Source organism: Poecilia reticulata, chromosome 22, assembly GCF_904066995.2.
Source record: "Poecilia reticulata chromosome 22, P_reticulata-male-v2, whole genome shotgun sequence".
Lineage (NCBI taxonomy): Eukaryota > Metazoa > Chordata > Actinopteri > Cyprinodontiformes > Poeciliidae > Poecilia > Poecilia reticulata.
The window spans coordinates 4198727-4219128 of NC_088851.1; the positions used below are offsets into that span (position 1 = coordinate 4198727).

The 20402-nt window shown below is 37.8% G+C and overlaps 1 protein-coding gene across 1 annotated transcript; it reads left to right on the top strand.

Annotated features, from left to right (window-relative positions):
* Positions 1-1911: 1911 nt before the first annotated feature.
* LOC103458162 (phospholipase A and acyltransferase 3-like) lies at positions 1912-8087 on the top strand. Its single transcript, XM_008398790.3, has 4 exons — positions 1912-2137; positions 2732-2840; positions 3432-3700; positions 5162-8087. Exons 1-4 carry the CDS (start codon positions 2123-2125, stop codon positions 5267-5269), a joined length of 501 nt encoding a protein of 166 aa, XP_008397012.1. The 5' UTR covers positions 1912-2122; the 3' UTR covers positions 5270-8087.
* The last annotated feature ends 12315 nt before the right edge of the window (positions 8088-20402 follow it).

Consider the following 20402-nt stretch of genomic DNA (forward strand, 5'->3'; position numbering starts at 1 on the left):
AGTGCAAAAGTAAAACATAAAAAACATTTTGAAGTAAAATATAATAGAAAAGAACGGCTGCACTTCAACTAAGAGTGGCATTGTTTCTGTTTTTGTTCTTTAGTGCTCATTTTATTTTTCCAAATAAAGAATAACATATTCTTTATCATAATAAAAGCAATAGAACAATCTAAACACTACCTCTGTTTACCGCATCCATTGGTGGACAGCATCAGAGTTCATTAATCTAAGCAGCGCTATGTTTATGGGAGGAAGGTAAAAACAGGCAGCTAAAAAAGAACCGCGTAGATGAGAGATGTTTTTAATTTACAGGTATTGCATTAATATTGCATTCATAGACCTGATGACACGTCGAGATTTACTAAGTAGGAAAGATGAAACTTATTATCAATGTCGTGACATTTTTTCAGATGACCCACATTTATTCTCAAGAGATTCTCATTTCTCTAATCTCACTGTTTCATTCTAAAAGAGTTGATGTGGTTAGACTCTGAATACAGTTTTTATTTTACCTACATTAAGATTAACTCCATTAGGTCTTTTTCAAAGTCAGACCATCTCATATTCGGTCGTCATTGACAGAGGAATTTACCCCAGAGGGACATTTAATTAACTCGTCACCGTGCCAACAGTAGGATGATGTGAAGGAGGTCTCTGCTTACGCAGACATATGAATATGGACACAGTGTGCTGGTTCCTCTTTGTTTATGGGCGGGTGACTACCCAAACAAGTTTTAACTGTAATAATTTACCATAACTAAACTTAAAATTAGGGAAGAAGGACAAACCTTAATGTTTTGGAGCTCAGTTTTGCTGCCATAATCCAGCAAAACACAAACTCCTATAGTCTCCAAATCCTGTTTTTATCAACGGGATATAAGAGTGACTGAAGGAGTCATTCCTGTCCAGATTGTTTTACTTTTGCAGGGAACATTTTTCCATTTCTCTGCAGTGCCAGTTTAAAAAAAGGATGTATATATATATATATTTAATGAATAATTACTCCATCATTTCCTGTTTCACGGGGGGCATAAATGTAACATATAACATGGACCATTTCTGTTCAGTTTTCAAAATGGGAAAGAGAAGAGAACACGCCGTTCAAGTCTGACAGATGTGTTGATCATCTTCAGATGTTCTTAACAGCCCCTATCCAAAGAGTGCAGTCACAAAGTATCCATAGCAATAATTTATGTTAGAAAATAACTTACTCTTTCCATATTTGTAATGGGAACACAGATAATGATTATTATACGCAGCTCAGATTTGTGGGTGTATGCAAAGACATTTACCTTTCAAAATAAATGTGTACCTGAGCCGTGGCTCTCTGGAGCTCCCCCACAGTCATACACTGCAAAAACACAACATTTTACCAAGTATTTTTGGTCTAGTTTCAAGTGCAAACACTTGAAATGAGACAAACTTAACTTGTATGTAACTTTTCAGCAGCAAGCACCTTGTTTTAAGTCAGTAATTACTTAATATTGATGAAAACATAATAGATTATTGACAGATTATTTCACTTACAATAAGACATTTTTCCATACAAGTGAAATAATCTGCCAGTGGAATCATTACAGAATTATTGATTTAAAGCAAGCTCCTAAATCTAGCTGAAAAATTCCGTTTAAATTAATTTTGTCTTATTTCAAGCATATAACAATATCTGCACTTGAAAAACACTTGGTAAGATTTTGTGTTTTTGCAGTGTAATGCAGGCTCTTGGCTGCTTCACTGATCACCTGCTTTGACCCTTTCATATCTCTGACTGACGTGTTCCTCGGTTTCCATTTTGTTTGTTTGACCTAAAACTACTGAAGTTAGTCGTTATATGTGGGATAGTTCCTGGGATATGAATACAGAGGCATCTCTACTAACATTTTAATTGAAACGCTTCAAAGAAAATTATTAGCAAGTTATTTGGTGGCAAACAAAAGTCAATAGTGGAAACTAAATTACTAGGTCAACATGGTGTAGTTAATAATTCACAGCATGAGGGTGTGTACTGAGTCTACACTGTGTTCAGCATATGTACACAATCTGTGTCTGCTGCAAGTGTTTTCAAGTTGGAGAAAACATTTAGTGTAAGTTTCATTTTCTGTGAAGTTGTCCAGGTGAAGACATGGCTCCCTTTCTGGTGAGTCCCACAGAGTTTTACGAACAAGTATTCTGTCCCATTGTTTACCTTTCTGATCTATTTCTAAAAGCTTTTAGCTGCCTATTTTCTTACATAAAACTCACTTAACCCTTAATGTTATGCTGGACAGCTAACCAATAGATAACTACTTGGAATCAGAGATATGCTTTATCCATCCATTTTCTTACACCCTAGTGGGGTCAGGAGGCTGCTGGTGCCTATCTCCAGCAAGAGGCGGGGAACACCCTGAACAGGTCACCAGTCTGTTGCAGTGCAACACAGAGACAAACAACCACACACACCTAAGGAGAATTTAGAGAGACCAATTAACCTAACAATCATGTTTTTGGACTGTGGGAGGAAGCCAGAGTACCCGGAGAGACCCCACTAATGCACAGGGAGAACATGCAAACTCCATGCAGAAAGATCCCGGGCTGGGAATCGAACCCAGAACCTTCTTGTTGCAAGGCAGCAGTGCTACCAACTGCACCACTGTGCAGCCCAGATTTGTGCAGCCCAGATCTGCTTTATGTCTGTGTTTAACTCTTCACTTTTTCCCTAAAGCTATTTCCTTTTTTCCCCATTCTGTTAAAGTTTGACGTAGACGCAAAGCCGGGGGACCTGATAGAAATCTTCGGTGGGGTGTATCACCACTGGGCTGTTTTCATTGGAGGAAGTGAAGTCATTCATTTGATTCCTTCAAGTAAGTGAAGGTTTTGTGTAAAAGTATCACAACATCCTAACTTACTCTCATCATTGAAGAGATTTTGTACAGATAAAATCTTTAACTTTAATTGTCTCTCTCTGTATTTTATCAGTTATTTCCTACATTTTCTGGTAGGAGTTTTATCTGTAAACCAGTTTATGTCTGAAGGTAAAGAGCTGCTGTGTGGAGTTCCTCATGGCTCTGTGCTGGGACTTATTTTGTGTTTAGAATATATTACTTAATTTCAGTGATATTTCATATATATTTGCTGATGATATTCAGCTTTGCTGTTCATTTGAGACTCTTGAGGTTCATAAACTGTCTATTAGAAATTTAGCTGTAAATTTTTAGTAAGCTTTTTTTTTATTATTTAAAACAAAAGTACTGTGACTGATAATAATTTGAGGCTGATGCGTTAAAAAATTATTTTCTTATTTGTTAAACCCAAATGGAAGAATTCACTAAGTCGTACCTTCCGGTATTGCTGTGCATTTTGTTGGTTCAACCCTTCTTGGGAACGATTTTGCGACATCTGTCTGTGGAAATACGTTACATAAATAAGCCTTTCCTCATTTATGTCCCATAAAGCTCACAGAGGAGGAGATCTGCTCGAGGTGCTCGCCTTCCTTGGGAGCAGCGACGCTACGGTGAGGCGTCAGAGGATCTGGGAAGTCGTTGGGTCCAACCGTTTCCAAGTCAACAACCTCCTGGACGACAAGTACCAGCCTCTTGACCCCAGCACCATCGTCAGCAACGCTGTGAAGATGGTGGGTCAGGAGCGTCCGTACAACGTCGCCACTCATAACAGCGAACACTTCGTCACCGAGCTTCGATACGGCAAACCGGAATCACGACAGGTGAGTAAATGTTTATGAAATCTCCTCAATAAAGCTTTGATATCTGCTTTAGAACAAGCTGCAAGCAAAACTGTTTGGTGATGATTCAATGATTCAGTCTGAGGTTTATGTGCATTTTCTTAGTATTTGGTTAAACTGCCTGTTGACTGTGTGTTCTATGTATTTTTGTGTTTTTATGATGTAAAGCACTTTGAAAGGCCTTGTTGCTGAAAGGTGCTATACAAATAAAATTTGATTTGCCTTTTGAACATTAGAGAGGCACCAATCCAATATTAATACCGGTATCACTTCCAATATTGAAACATTTTTTAGATCCAGTATCACGACAAAGTTCCAGATCCATAATGTTAGATCTATTCAGTCTAGTTCAATGCTTTTTGCTCTGATCGACGCCATGCTTTTTTATTAATTTTACATTATATTCCTAATTGAACTTTCTGAACCATTTGAAGGTTTGTTACAGTTTATTTTTACATGTTTGACCAACTTAGTCAACCTGTTGTTTTAGTCAGTCTCACTTTCTTTATCATTTATTTTTCATTGGCTGTTCTACTCTTAATTGCACTGACTGAACAAATTAAAGTTGTTTTAAATGTTTGACCAAGTTAGTGAAGCTATTGTTGTATTTAAGTGTGCAGTTCTGGTGCAGAGTTAGCAAATAAACAGTCAATCATTCAGTATGTTTAAGTATGTGCTTAAAAAAAAAAAAAAAAAAAAAAAAAAAACATTTTAAGAATGGTATCAGTATCAGCTGATACTAAACCTCAGTCAGAAGTGAAAAAAGTGGATCAGCGCATCTCTGTTAAATATTGAGTTAAACATTTTCAGCATCCTTGGTTCTCAGTAGTTTGCCTCAGTTTTGCCTGATCCATCCATCCATCCATCCATCCATCCATCCATCCATCCATCCATCCATCCATCCATCCATCCATCCATCCATCCATCCATCCATCCATCCATCCATCCATCTTCTGTACACCCTTGTTCCTCTGTGGGGTCAGGAGGGATGATGGTTCCTATCTCCAGCTAACATTCCGGGTGAGAGGCGGGGTCACCCTGGACAGGTCATCAGTCTGTTGCAGTCCTCCAAACAGATCAGGTTTTAAAAAGTCAGGTTTGTAGATCTGAGATCAGGGCCTGTCAAGGCAACTCCAAACTTTGTTGCCATTAAGTCACATTGTAACTAGTTTCTTTGTATATTTTGGGTGATTAACCAGTTGGAAGACAAATTTGTGCTTCAACATTTCCACATAATGTTCTTTACCCATGATACCATCTGCTTATGAGAAGCACCAGAAACCCAAGTGGAAGGCAGCTGACCTCCTCTTGTCTCAGAGCCTCCTGCGGCTCTGAACAGGCTTTCAAACTGCATCCAGAACTCGTAGCTTGTTTGAAGTTCATGTGTCTGATAAAACGCTCGCTGTGTTTCAGTAACAGTAGCATGTGGCTCATTGTTTGCAGGTTCAAACTGCGGCTGTGATCGGAGGTGTTGCCGCCGCCGGCGTGGCGGTTGCAGTCGTGGGAGCCGCTTTGTTTTCTGCCTTCCGCAAAAATAAAGACAAAGACTGAAAGCCTTCAAAAGTCTTCAGTATACCGAAAACTACGAAAGCATGAAGAAAGGTTAATTTTTGTCATTTAGGTTTTTTTTTCTTTGTATATTTGCAAATATTAAATGGATTTTCTCGAATGGAAATGGAAATGCATTTCCATTCGAGAAATGCATTCTCATGATTTCTCGAGAAATCATGAGAATGATTTCTCGGTAATCATGATTTCTCATGATTACCTTTTATCTACATGATAAAAGGTAATCATGTAGATTATAATTGAATTGATATTAATGTTTTGGTTGTGGATAAATACATATAATTGATTAAAATTAGACCACAGAAATGATTTGTAATTGCATGTTTACGTTTGTATTGAGTCCTCAGGAATTTACTCCCAAATCTCAGATTCCAGATATTTTAAGTCATGATCTTTGGGTGTTCCAGTTTTCAGTTTTATTCATGCTTTTCATGTTCTTATCATTTACATTGAAGTAAATATTTTCTTAATTTCTGTTCTTTGTGCTCATTGGCTTGATTGGTGCTAAAGCAAAATACAATATAGCACCAAAAAGAAAGTTTATAATTCAGGCTAAAGTTAGACAGAGAGGTACGTTTAGATTTTTTTCTCCGAGTAATTTCAATTTGAACTTAATTTACACTTTAAAAAACTGACCAGCTGTGTCCAACAACAACATTAAATTGAGGTGATTGTTGTTGACATTGTTACTAACAAAAAATAAATAAATAAATAAATTTTATCAGTTAACATCAACTCTCCACATCTTTTTAAACAAACTTTTAAATTCTTATTTAGCAAATTATTGTCTTTCAAGATATTGATGTCGTTTTGATTTGTTTCCCCTCAAAATCTTAATATACAACAACTAATATTTGTCTTGAAATCATCTGACACCAAAAGTCCGGAGCATGCAACAGGTCATGAGGTCATGTACCCATTTTAAAGGTCATCACGACATGACCCCCAACAACAAACATCACGGCGGTTCAGAGTGTAAACGCTGTGCGTTACCTTCATTAAACTAAAATCTTTTCTTAAAATGCAGAGTTTGTGACATTGTATTTGTGATCAAGAATAATTTATGAGAAAAAAATATTCCCAGTTGACATTATGTGATACTTATTTCAATTGAAAAAACGTTGGATTATTTGTAGAATTATTGAATATTTTTGATAAAATCTGATTAAAAAGACAGTTTTACAGTGTGTGGAGGCCTCAGGGCTCACCAAGCACAAACTCAGGAACAACTTCTATGTTCAATAAAAGTGAGGATACACAACCAGATGACTTGTTGGACACAAAATGATCAAGTACCTGCTTTATTGTTTTAATCAAAGTAACAGAGAAACCTGAAGCATTTTATTGGGCAGGTTTTTATTCCTTCCTCCTCTTCCTCCTCCTCCTCAGCCTGCTCCACGGCTGCTGCTGAATTCAATCATTTGACAAAAACCTTTATTTCACCCCGCCGCGAAACACAATTTGTCCCCCTGTTGGAGTCGATTATGGTGGCGGTGAGGGATTTTTTTAGGCAATAACAGCGAAAGTGAATTAAGTCGTACCATCAGAAGAGTGTGGGTAGATTATTCTCTCAGCTTTATCATTATTATTAGATTATAAAACTTTGGCAGAATGACTCACAGGAAAGCAAACAGTCATGGGACAGGAGGGGAAAATGCTCTGGAAGAGGAAGTGAAGTTTTACTAAAGTAACGATCCCCATGGACGGGATCGCTCTGAATAAGACGACCAATAATTAGACGCAGCATTTGGAATCAAACATCCAATGGAAACAGAAATTCTCAGTTTGTAAACATCTAATACAGTCAGAAGAAATGAGTTTGAAAATTGTTCACTCGTGTTTATTATGCTGGTTTTTTGGCCAGCAGCTCCTTATTTCAACAGAACAAATCTGTAATCAGTTCATCTAACGTTTGATATCTGATGCTGGCATCTGTTGCGTATGGAAAGAAAAATTATGTTTTATAGCAAAAATATTCACAAGCACTTCATTAGATTCAAGCCACAGTTGAGACTAAGGGAGATTTATAGTATGAGGCAGCAGCGTACCGAGTGTAGCTGTTAAGTTATGCAGCAGGTGAGCATCAATACTAATGATCAGCTGATGGCAAACTGAAGACCTGATGATAATCGATAACATAACAGTGAATTACAACTGAATTAGGGCTATATAGATAAAAGGTTAAAGGTGAAAATGGACAGACAGCCTATTTTTTGGCCTTCAGATGAAAAGTATTTGCCTCCTGTCCCCAGTTTTTTGTATGTAGTTGAAAAATTGTCTAAATTGTCCCTCGGTAAGGAAAAGTGAGGTGAAAAAAAGAAAAACAGTGATTGTGTTCCCCAACACAGAAATGTTCAAACTTTTTTTTAGTTAGGAAATGTATTCATTTCATTAAAAATAAAGCAGTTTCATACAATAGAAAACATGTACAAGTCAATAAAATGAAAAGCAACAGAAAGAAGAAAAAAATCTTACATCATCTGCCCCTTTTGTTCCAAAAACATCTAAAAAAAAAAAGATGATTTACCAAAAATCAAAACTAGACAAAAAAAATAAAAATCTGTATGGATTCACATTATTCTACTTCATATTTCTTGTTGTAGAAATGACCCATCAGTTTTCAAAGTGAGTCACTTAGTAACGTTTCATTGTAGTGAGAAACACAACGGCTGGACCAACAAGAGCCGTCTGTGAGAATCGCCCAGTGAGCAACGAGGACGGCTGGTGGCCAAGACAAGCAGGTACTTCAGTGGCCTGTGTCGGTCAAGAATATATAGGTTTCCCATTCAGCAGCGTGTCACCGCTGTCTTTTAGTGGTTCAAGTCTTCCAAAAGTCAGACAGAGGAGAGGTGGCGCCAGGTCCAAAGTTCCTCCAGTCGACACAAAGATCACATTGACTGTTGTCTTTGCACCTGCTCAAGTTCGGGAGGAGATGGCACAGGCTCTTCCTGTGTATCAGACAACAGGCCACCACCTCCCTGCAAACTGTTTAATGACTCTCTCTCACTTTTTTTTTTTTAATTGAAAAAGCAAGCTGGCAGATAGGTCAACAAACGAGGGCCAGTGGAAATGTCTTTGTCGTGGGAGGAGGTTTTTGTGAGGGAGGCGGCTTGGAGGGAGGGGAAGACAGGAAAGTGTTTCCGGCATAAAGACGAGCCGGGCGGACGAGGTCGGGCGATGGAAGATGGAGGACAGGACCGCCATAAACGTGACTGGGGTCAGGGTGCACACACACACACACGCACACACACACACACACACACACACACACACACACCTTCTCTGAGCTCCCAGTGAGAAAAACTCTTCCTGCAACACAAACTCTCAGTCTCCAGCTGCAGACTGGGATGAATTAGAATAACAAAAGCCTGGGTTAATGCCGTTTGTGCCTTTAAGGACACAAAGTCATTACTTTAAAAAAAAAAAAAGCCATTAAACCTTCAAGTTGAGTCCCTTTTTTATTCTTTTTTTTTTTTATCTGATTGCTTGCGGTGAATTTTAAACACAGCCCCGTTAGCTATGCGGTCTGATTCCAGTTCCATTTCTGTCCATCTGGGTTTTAATGCTACAACCTCAGTGCTGATTTTTGTGATTTTTTTTGTTTTTGTTTTCAGATTTTTCACCAAACTTGTTCACGCTTCATGTTGAAGTATTGCTGCTGGCAGAAAAGCAGGAGAAACATTTTTCAAATGAAACAGGAGGAAAGCTTTGAAACCATGGAGAAAGTTGGGATCTTGTGTTAGCTTTGGAAAACTGAGACTCAAATATCTGCAGTTCTGCCTTTCAGAGGGTATTGCATTCATCTAAAAAGTTAGGACACCACATGAATGTTAGCTCATGGGTTTTGAGTTGTTTTGGTGCTTTGATTTGATTCTAGTTTCACTATTATTCTGTCAGTTTCTTTCTTTGATAAGATCAGCCTTGTTTCTATATTATCTTATTTCAGTTCGTAGTTAGTGACTCTAGTTTGTTTATTTCTTGTGTCTAGTTATTCCTTGTGCTTTAGTTTATCTATGTTCCTTATATCATTTTAGATCTATGTTCCTTATATCATTTTAGAAGTATTTCCTAATCCCCTGTCTACTCTCCCTACATTTCTCTTAGATTCATGGTTTTTGTTCTGCTCTGGCTCCCTGTGTTCCTTTTGATTTTTGTAAGTTTTTTTTCACCATTTTGTCATTAAAACATTCTTAACCTAAAGCTGCCTCTGCCTCTCTGACTCTGGGTCCACTATCATCCACACAACCATGACAATAAAAGCCTAATAAAAGCTGAAGGCTCAACAAATGAGGCAATTTCAGGTGAGGAATAAATTTGGACGCTCCTAAGTTTCTTCCCAGTTAAAATGCCTAAAATCACACACGTCACATCAGTGCACATTTTTGGGCATTTAAACCAATGATATGTCATACAATGTCAACAAAAAAGCTGCGTCAGTCCTGGAGAAAGGTCATAGCAGAAAGGTGTTCATGTTGAGAACATTCACCGTTACTGGACGTAGGACATCGCTACGTGGGATGTACAATCAGTAATTCCCAATCTTTGTAGAAAATGCTTTGGGTTTATTGCCAATGTAATGGAAATGTAAGCAGAAAGGAAAGTTGAAAGTTTGAAAGGAAAGAAGGAGGCAAGAGTAGAAAAGAGAAGCTTAAAGAGAATACAAGTTAACACCATAAAGTCTGCTTCTACACCTGCAGAAAGAGAAATAAACTACAAACACTATATGGAAATACAGCTCTGGAAAAAAATGAACAGCCCACTGCACTGAAAACCTCCTGGTTGTTCCACCAAATATTGATTTCTGAACTCTTTCTGAGTTGAGTTCCTAGATAAATACAAACTTGTTTTCTTTGCATTATTTGAGGTCTGAAAGCACTGCATCTTTTTCATTATTTTCACCATTTCTCATTTTGTGTAAATAAATACTTCAATTTTGCTTGAAATTTCAGAGACATGTCAGTAGTTCATAGAATAAACCAACAATGTTCATTTTGCTCAAAAAGTAAAATCAGAGAAACTGATCGTTTTAAGTGGTCCCTCGATTTTCTCCAGAGCTGAATAATAATAATAATAATAATAATAATAATAATAATAATAATAATATCACTGAAAAGTAAACTGCACAAGTTACTACAATATGTATTTAGTGGAACAACCCAATGTAAAGTGAAAAACATCTGAATCCAAACTCCTGTGTGTTGCATGTAGTTTAAATTATTATTTTTTTCATTTCATGTTCCTTTCTGCTTTATGTATCTTATATCCAAGAGATCTCCAACTTAAACAAAAATAGTTAATTTGTTATATGTAATCGAATTAAGTTTGTCAAATGTAATTTATTTACATTTTCTTTTAAAACACGACAACTTAATATATTTCCTTGGATAAACTTATCCAAGGAAATTTGTGATTAATGTGATTACTTGTAACAAATTAGACTTTTTAAAAGTTGGATCCACTGTTTTCCTTTTTTGTCACCAGTCCATCACCTCTAAGGTTTTAACATGCTCTTTATATTAAAGACCCGCTTTCAGAGTTGCAACGAGGAAAAAAGCTGTTTTTGCCTGACAATAATCAAACGTGACATGTTTTTAACTGTTATCTGGAATCGCTATCATCGTTATAGGCAGACAGCACTACTTAGATCACTGGTTCCCAATCTCCTGCAGCAGCTTTCTGTTCCACAGTCCAGGAAAGAGTTGCCTTCCTCCCTCTAACCCAACATGGTTGTGGCTTTAATGACCTCTTCCCAGGAAAGTCTCCGTCCGTTTTATTGAAAGAGCTTGTTCAATCCTTGGACACTTGGTGATGAAAGAGCCAATACTGAAAACCCTTTTATGAACCCTAAAAACCAACAACGTCTTCATTATTTTCCTTTGACTTATTTCTTTTATCGAGTCAGAATATTGAGTTGAATGTAGCTGAGTTCACCACTACTGATGTCTTCTATGATGGAAAGATAAAAACCAACAATCATATCAGACCAGCAGGGGGTCAGACGGGAAAATACACGGATACAATTTATTGGCAGAATAAAAAAAAAAAAAAGTAAGAGTATGGCTCAGAAAGCTTTCAAATTTTATGTGATAAACCAACACAAAGTAGAGCATACTTATGAAGTGACAGAAAAATGATGCATGGTTTTCAGTTTCCCTACCCAATTCAGACATGAACAGTGGTATTTGTAGTCAAACCCATTAACAGTGTGACTAACCTTTATCTGATTTATTAAGTGACACAGATGACAAGGCAGGGAGGAAGGTCTGGAGAAGTGCGAGGTTATAACCCTACTATGTAAAATTGAATTTTCTTTTTTTTTTTTTAGCTTTACATCATGTTATAAATTAATTTGATAATCTCAGCACACCTGGAGCGATGCCTTGATTCTTTCTTTCATACTTGAGAAATCCTTTAATCTCCTCAGAGTTGCAGTTTCCAAACTTTAGAGCTTCCACCTCACAGAGCAACCTTCCGACTTCCCCACTCTGCTCCTTCAGACTAGCCAGCAGCAATTAGCAAACAGCCGGTGGAACTGTGCATCAGCTGAGCTCATTATAGGAGCTACTTGTCAGTGCAGTGCTGGTAAAAACATTGTTAAAGGCTGATGACTTCCTGAAGGCGGAGTTTCAGAAAGAGCAGCAGTTTTTAAAGAGACAGAGGCCCACTTTCAAGGTGCTAAATTACAAAGTTGAATTTCTTCAGTCATACTTGATATATATGTATAGCATTTTTACAACAACTGTAGATAACATAGTTACTCAATTGAGCTATAAAATGTGCCTGGAAAAAACGTTCCAAGGCGGAAAGAGAAACAAAGATGCTGTATCCAAAAGCAAAGTGTGGTGTCCTCTCAGTCCTGACCTGAGCGTTCCCTGCCTTTCTTGGGGAGGTGACCGAGCAGAGGGCAGCCAAAGGAAATGCCTGAGGCCGGGTCTCCTCTTTTTTTTATGGCAGCGTTATAAACATATAGAGCAATAACATGTCCTGCATGTAACTCTCTCAGCCCACTGAACTGTGGCTTGTGTCTGAAAAGCTGCACTGTGTTATTACCTCCTGCTATGAATGCCTTCTGTGTGTGCGTGTGTGTGGGGGTGTGTGTGTGTGTTATCTGCCTCCTGATCCTGATACCTGCATGTCTGCTCATGTGTTTGTTCCTCACAGGAGTTAGGGACATAGGTAACAGTGCATATGTTTATTTTTACATGGCTCCTGCGTAAACGATCCCACTTGGCCGGACACAGGGGCTGATGCACCGGATCACTGACCGATCAGAAACAGGCTGCAGGTAAAAGGTGGCGATTGTGCATCTGATGAATAGACATATCTGTGCAAAACAGAAATAAATAGATCTTTACATCTACAGAAATAACCTAACCGTCCCCCCTAACCTCCACCCACCTTCCCACTGACGGTTAAACACTAAAAGCCTGTCAAGGCAGCTTGTTTTATATAAGTGTGTTTCACTGATTGCCTACAGTGTGAGCATTGAGGGAGAATACTTTCCTAGGAGCTTGTTTACGTGTTTGGGCAGTATGAGGTAAATCCCCCATTTCTTGAAACCAAGTACTTTTTTTTAATTAAGTTTAATCCTGTGGTTCTCCGTTTCATACGACGGAGTGTAAGAGTCACGCTGAGAAAATAAAAAGATGAAATGAAGAGAATAAAGTCATAATATTACGAGAATAAAGTTGGACAGCAATAAATCGTAGTATTACGATAACATATTTGTATTACAAGGATAAAGTCATAAAATTACAAAAGAAAAGTCACGACGGTACAAGAAGAAACTCATACCATAAAAGTCAAAATAATAAACAGTCATAGTATTAAAAGAATAAAGTCATGGTACTATGGCATATTCTTGTAAAATTATTTTTTATTTGTATAACCCTGATTCTCTGTCATACTTCATAATGTTGAAGTCTTTAAAAAAAATCTCACCAAGTTTTTATGTGACAAACATAACCTTCCAACCGTTGCTAATGGTTAACATGTTAGCAACATGTTGCTAATGGTTAATGGTTAACATGTTAGCAACATGTTAACCGTGTTGCCACGGTTACCTAGAAATTTAATTTAATTTGACTAGTGATTACTCACCAACCCTTTAAAAAGTAACTTTGTTACTTTAAAGATTTTAACAACAAAGCCAACAGCGTTTTCTCTTCACACTTCACATTTCCCATTTAAAATTTTGCTTAAAATCGGTTCTCCCCGTTGAGTCCCTGCCGTTCCTTTCCTCGGATTCATGTTTTTTGTTCTTCTTTGGCTCTTTGGGTTCTCTGTGACTTTTTGTGAGTTTTTTTTTTTTTTTTAATCATTTCTCTGTTTCATTAAATCTTCTACACTGCTTTACGTCTCAGCCTGCTGCATTTGGGTCCATCAACAAACACACACGTGTTGGTCTGTCACATAAAACTCCAGTTTGACACTTTAAAGCTGCAATGTGCCAAAAATGGATAAAGTTCAGTCAGATTGAAATATCATTCCAATTCAAAATAAAAAAAAAGACATACTTTAAAATAAACTGCCACTTCCAAATATGACTTTTTACAGTGTGAATAAACTACATCTTTTTCTCTCTTGGAATGATTTTCATATGTAGAACATTTTTATGCCAATGATCTGAAGAGTTCTCCCTGTTTAGTCAGGCTTGTGATTATATATTTCCTTTCAAACATTGGTAAAATTATCTTTAGTGTTTAAAGCAAGGTGGCAAAAAATAATATAAGCCAGTGCAGATTCCATTTTTTAAAATTTTCCAATTAAGAGTAATACCTTTTCTTTCATTTTAATTTCAAATCTCACCACCAATAACATATCCAGCATGCTGATCCTGATTCCCACATTTCAGTATGTTTTTTTTGGGGGGGGCCACATTAATGTTGCCAGTATCCTGTTAACGATCCACATTTTCTGCTCCGAGAAAACAGAAGCTTTCTTTTTTAAAACGAGTCCGTGTTTCAGAGCCAGCGATTCCTCCCTTTTCCACAATTTCACATTCTCATATAGATATATTTTGGGTTGGGAAGCGGTTCTGGCGATGCACAACGAGCCCAGGGATTATTGTCATGGCCAACCCCGATATTATAGAATTACAGTCAGACAGAGCGACTCCTGCTGCTCAGCGGACAATTACCCTGTGGCCTGGATCTCAGTGGGAAAGTTGCATTAGAAGAAAACCTCAGTCGTTTTAGTCTTTTTACTGCAGATAATGTGTCAATATCCACCAAAGTAATCACAGTGAGGCTCAGAGGGGACTGACTCCCCCTTAAGAGGAAATTAACTGCTGACTATCTTAGGCAAAACGGAGACAGTCTCTACAGCAGACTGGGATAACCTTTATCTAATCTAATCTAATCTCCTCAATTTAACATTTGGATCCCTTGAGGTAAACAAAGCAAACAGTCCAATAAGATTCCAGATGCCAAAACGTCCCAGAAGCTCATCAGAGACTGCAGCCATCTGCTGATCTCTTCTTGTCGACATCTCTTTTCTCTGCTGTTTCAGCTCCTTATTCTGCAGCGAGCTGCCTCCATCTAGTGGTGAGAATGAGTTATAGCTCACAATCAGAACTGTGGATCTGACACTGTGAAGCTGGGCACAGAGGAACTGGCATCTCCAGGTGGCAGCATGACTCCATCAGCGATTCCTCTGGGAGGAGGCCTTCTGCACCTTCTAGTGCTATCGTTCGTTCCAAATGGTTTTTATGGTTTTTGTAGAACCATTTGGAGGTCTTTTCTTTTGAACGATGCTCTTTTAATTTGTTTTTGTCTTTTTAAATTCAACTTTTAAATCATATTTTCAGAATGTGACAAAATAACATTCTGAAAATCTATTTTCAAACACCTAACAAAAGAGAAAGGCATATGTTTAACAAGACAAATAAAAAACTAAAATAAACTATTAGTATTAATTTATATATATATATATATATATATATATATATATATATATATATATATATATTTTTTTTTTTTTATCCAGCTGAACTATCTAAAAATATCTTCAAAATGATCTGATTTAAATGTAACGTGTTAACTTAGCTAACATCTCTGTTAGCAACATATTAATGTAGCTTGTGTCTGTTTGGTTAGCATGGCTAATTGGCTGGCTTGCCTCTGTTTGCTAGATTACTGCAGTTTAATTTTACAACTGGAGAGTTTCTATACTTAACAATAACATTGCTTTTGCGTTTTACTTTAAAAAAAAAGTTTGTTGGTAAATGAAGGTGACCAACTCAAAGGGAACTAATTCCTTTGTTCATTTTATTGTCTATTTGAAAAACTATACTTTTTACATGCAAGTGTTCTCTACTGTTTCTGGCAGGTTCTATTATGCATATAGTATTTTTCCATGCAAGTTTGACAGTTTTGATCGTTTTATTTCATCTCAAGTTTAAAACTCTGGTCCTCTATGGCACTGCTGATTTGAAATCATTTGACTGAAATGAACTGCAGGTTTATAATATTAAACGGTCACATAAATAACTTTATGTGTCTGATTTTTACATTTCTTTTCTTACTTTTGATTTTGATTACTATGTCTAAGAATGAAGTGAAACTTTGGAAAAGTTTCATACTGGTAAAATGTTGTTTAAAAACTACTTTGTTGCCCTCAAGTGTTGTGGGCTAATTAGCTACTTACTAAAAAGCTTATTTAGAATTCCAGCTACCTGGCTACAATCCTAGGTATAGAATTCTAGCTACCTACTATTAAATCATTCTGTCCATGGTTTTTTATAGAAAAATGAACAGAATGATTCATGGTTCTAGTTAGAATGCTAACTAGCTAGGGAGCGACTAGGCATTCTAGATGCCTAGCTTGAATGCTATACTGGGAAAAACTGGTCAGTTAATCTTTGTTTACAGTAATTACAAGTATTAATGCAACAAAAATAACACTTGTATTTCTAGAAACCATTTGCTACCAAATTGTAATAAACAGTCTGACAAAAAGCTCTAATCACCTGTAGTTATTGTGACATTGGAAGTCTGCTTTAATCTTGGCCTCTTTTGGACTAGCCTTTAGCTTCAGCCTTGGGTAGCAACTAATATGTATTTATAATATATGAAAATGTCAAGTGATGACAAGACCAAGTGCTTATGTGTTTTTAAAAGGTAATTTAGTATGTTAGCCATCTTTCTGTGCTAGTAAATGTTGACAGTGTTCCACAGCCCAGCTTTCACACACCAAAAGAGACATTCAGTTCCATGAAGATATGTGCCCGTTTTCCACTGACTGGCTCTACTAGACCCGGCTCCACTTTACCCAGCCCGCCTTGAGAGGGTTTCCACTGCTGTTTTTTCCGTCAGGCCCGAGTCGATACCGAGTGTGATGCAAGCTTTGTTGTTGTTCTCTGATTGGTCATCATGGTCAGATGTAAGCGTAAATAGAGAGGAAAAACAACCTCAGCCACTGGAGGGTGGCATGGCCTTCATCACCTCGGTGTTACAGGACACATGGTGAGGTTTTATTTAGCTTTACATGCAAGTACCTAAAAGTTAGCTAGTATTTGTGTGTGTGTTCTCTAATCTCGCAGCGAACCATAAAACAGAAACTGTTAATGCAAGTCAATTCTCGCTGGTCTAACATTGTAAAAGAGCCAGGTTGCAGAGCATGAATTGAGCGCTGCATCCACTGCCTTGCATTCAACTGGTCTGTACTTTACACAGGATCTCTCCCTTCGGAAGTTGAAAACGAGACACAGGTCGACACAGATTACCCATCACGTCTTTTTGCTATGGAGCCCAGCAGTTGCAGTACCCCTAACCCCCCCAGATGCACCGTCCGCACGGCTGCTGTCCAGCCAAATAATGTGATTTTTAAAAAAAGACAAAAAACACTTGAAATGGCTAAATATTAGCTCTTTAAACTGTTATGAGCTCTTTATCATTTTATGGCTTATAGTTAAAAAGTCACTACTTAGGATGTCATCCAAGAAAAAAAAAAAAAACACTTTTCAAAGTCATGTCCACCTTTTTATCCATTGATTTTAAATGTGGGTTCTCATACGATGTCTTTAACAAGCAACGTTACCCCCTCTGCTGAGCTGCATAAGCTGCCGTACCTTTCAAGAGTCACAAAAATCAGACATGTTCTTTAACAATAGTTCACAACGTCTGAACAAGTGTGAAGTCTTGCTTGGAAAAGTAATTGGAAAAATAATTATTGCAAAAGCATATTCATGCCACCCCCCTTGCACCTAGCAGCGCTGCTATATGATTGATTATATTAGCGATATCCGGTGTCATAGCAGCAGGTGCAGCAAATGTTTGTTTTGGTACCTCATCATATTTAGTGAAGTAACTACCAAGTTTAGCCTAGACCTGAATTACGTTCATGAAGGATGCAATTCTTTTGAACGGCTCTTTACCGTTAACAACAGGACTGGAGTCTCTGTTAGTGAGAGCTGTTCTTTGTTTTTGTTTTTTTGTTTTGTTTTTTTGCTTATAATGCTCTGCACACACTGCAGTAGCTCTTCACAGTCTGTGTCTGTTTATTTGAGTGTGGTGTGTATTTGTGTCAATTCCCACTGAGTCACTGCCTGTAGAACCTTTCACTGCAGTTGCAGCTGTAAGTCTTTTGGAGTCTACCAGCTTTGCACACCTGAATATTGAAAATTGTTGTCCACCCTTGTTTGCAAAATGGCTCAAGCTCAGCCAGACCGAGGAGTGAGTGCATGTAAACATCCATTTTCAAATTTTGCCACAGATTTTCAGCTGGATTTATGTCTGGACTTTGATGTTTTACCATAAATAAAATGTGACCTAAATCATTCTGTCGTAGCTCTGATTGTATGTTTAGGGTCATCGTCAATGAACCTCCATCCTAATCTCTTGCAGCCTCTAATAGGTTCTCTACCAGGATAGACCTGCATTTAGTTCCATCCAGTTTCCCATCAACAGGAAATAATAATACAAAAGAAGTCAATCTCTCAAGAAAAACAGAAAAATCTTCAGAAAGGCTGAAGAGGGTTAGTCAAGATTACTTGAAAAGATTTACAAAAGAGTCTGGCTCCTTGGAAGCAAAACACAAAGAGCAGTGTGAGATTTAAATCTTTGTTGTCATGTTTGTTAAGACATGAGACCATAGTGCAAGTAACAATCAAAGAACCCCAAAACATAGCTTGAGATGTTAATTTGTAAATGTGTACAGCAAGATCAAGGTCAACGTTATAGGAAGAGAGATAAGTTACTGTCTGAGATTCGATAGATTGTTTTTGGAATGAAGAAGAAAAGGTTTTGTACTGGTGGAGAGGAGGTGGTGTTCCAGTAGGAGGCTAGCATATCCGCAGAAGTGGAGGTTGGAAGGGATTGTTGCCGATTGTCTCTTTGTCCTAATTTTATGTTGAAGGTACGGCGTGATTAACGGCGGATAGGCGAGTGAGTCAGGAGAAATCCGGGACAGTGTTTCTACAAAGGTAGCCAGAGGAGCAGTAGGTGCGTTTCTATTGATCATATAAATGCACAATTTGACATTTCTAAAATAAATTTGCTTAATGGAAACCCGCCGATGAAAAGTTTTGGAGCTAGGATGAGGTGTAACACGACTCACGTGATCGACAACAGGATGTTGCATCTGGCACAAACCACGAAGAAGGCGTGGGATGGTTTTTAATAACTTATCATGTGAAGTAACTTATTTACATTTGATTTTAATTGCGAAATTGTGCTTTTTTTTTTACATTAACGGAATATTAACATGGTTCTGCACATGTTTGTAATGGAAACGCAGGTAGTGAGGAGAGTTGTGACGGAGTCCTGGGTGAAGTTCTTCTAATTGATACACAGAGGAAGCAAAGTTCTGCAGTCCAGGAATGTAACGACAACAAGAAAATGAAACATTTTTGAAACAGAAAAGTGAGTGTCAGAAACTCGAGGCACTTTTAGACACCAGAATTATCTGACGCCTGATTACCACTCGTGACCAAAACAATCTGGCATTTGAATCAGAGGACCCATTCCTCTTTAACCTAAGCTCCTCCTGCCTGATTGACCTTGATGAGCTCCAAGTTAAGGACACACCTGCCAGTCACATCCCGTAAGGAGAGAAGGAAGGACACACACACGCACACACACACACCAACATGCATACAGATCTGTGCATATGACAACTTGCACATCTCTAGTACCTAGTGTTCACCTTGTCAGCTGAATGAATTTGAATATGAGAAAAATTCAAATATATCCCAGATCAAAAAATAAATAAAATCAGTTTTAAAGTTGTGGTGCTTGTGAGAAAGGACAATAAATTTTACAGTGACAAATTCTTCATTTTGATTTAGAAATCCCATGTTCCTTTTCAGTGCTGTCTTTGCATACCCAGATTGACTTGTACTGTATCTGACATCTCATTAAAACAGCAAAGGAGTTATCCAAATACTCCTTAGCTGTTTTAATGCCTTTCAAAAGTCTGTTTCGTGGAAATAAAATTGAAAACCTACATTTTTCAACGTAGGTTTATGTATGTAATATCTGGAGACCTCCCACCGAGGTCTCCAGATATTTAAGGTTTTAAAGCTGTTGCTGGGTAAAAGAGTTTCAGCTCCCTCCAAAAAGGTTCAATTGCGTTGAGGTCTGGAGACTGGCTGGTCGTCTCCAGGACTTGGAAATGCTTCTGACGGAGGTCACTTCTTAGCTACCCTTGCTGTGTGTTTCGGTTTAATGCCCAAACTCTCATGATACACGGCTCCCTTCATCCTATGCTTAATACGGTGTAGTTGTCCTGTCAGTTTAGCAGAAAAGCACACCCAAAACATGATATTTCCACCCAAAACATGATATTTCCACCCAAAACATGGTATTTCCACCACGAGATTGTGCTCAGCCTTCTTCTTTTGGAGTTTATCCCAAAAAAGTCCAGTTTTGTTTCATCTGATCACATACTTTCCTGTGGGTTATTAGTTTTTTTGCAGTAGTGTCCTATACAGAGGGGCTGCTTTCTTGTGTCTTTTTCTTGTCAGAAAGTTGTAGATTTTAAGCTTGCTAGCTGTGTTAGCTGTCCTAGCTGAAAGAGCAAAGCAGCTTGATAAATTTGACTGGCAGCCAATCAGAAAGATGAGCATAGCAAATACTACTTCCATAAATTATCTTAACTTATATTTTATAGTAAT

What these genes read in the sequence shown, in the direction of transcription:
- LOC103458162 (XM_008398790.3), top strand. An exon ending in CATTCATTTGATTCCTTCAA is followed by an intron (nt 2,841 to 3,431) that starts GTAAGTGAAGGT and finishes TGTCCCATAAAG; the next exon opens with CTCACAGAGGAGGAGATCTG. An exon ending in GCAAACCGGAATCACGACAG is followed by an intron (nt 3,701 to 5,161) that starts GTGAGTAAATGT and finishes CATTGTTTGCAG; the next exon opens with GTTCAAACTGCGGCTGTGAT.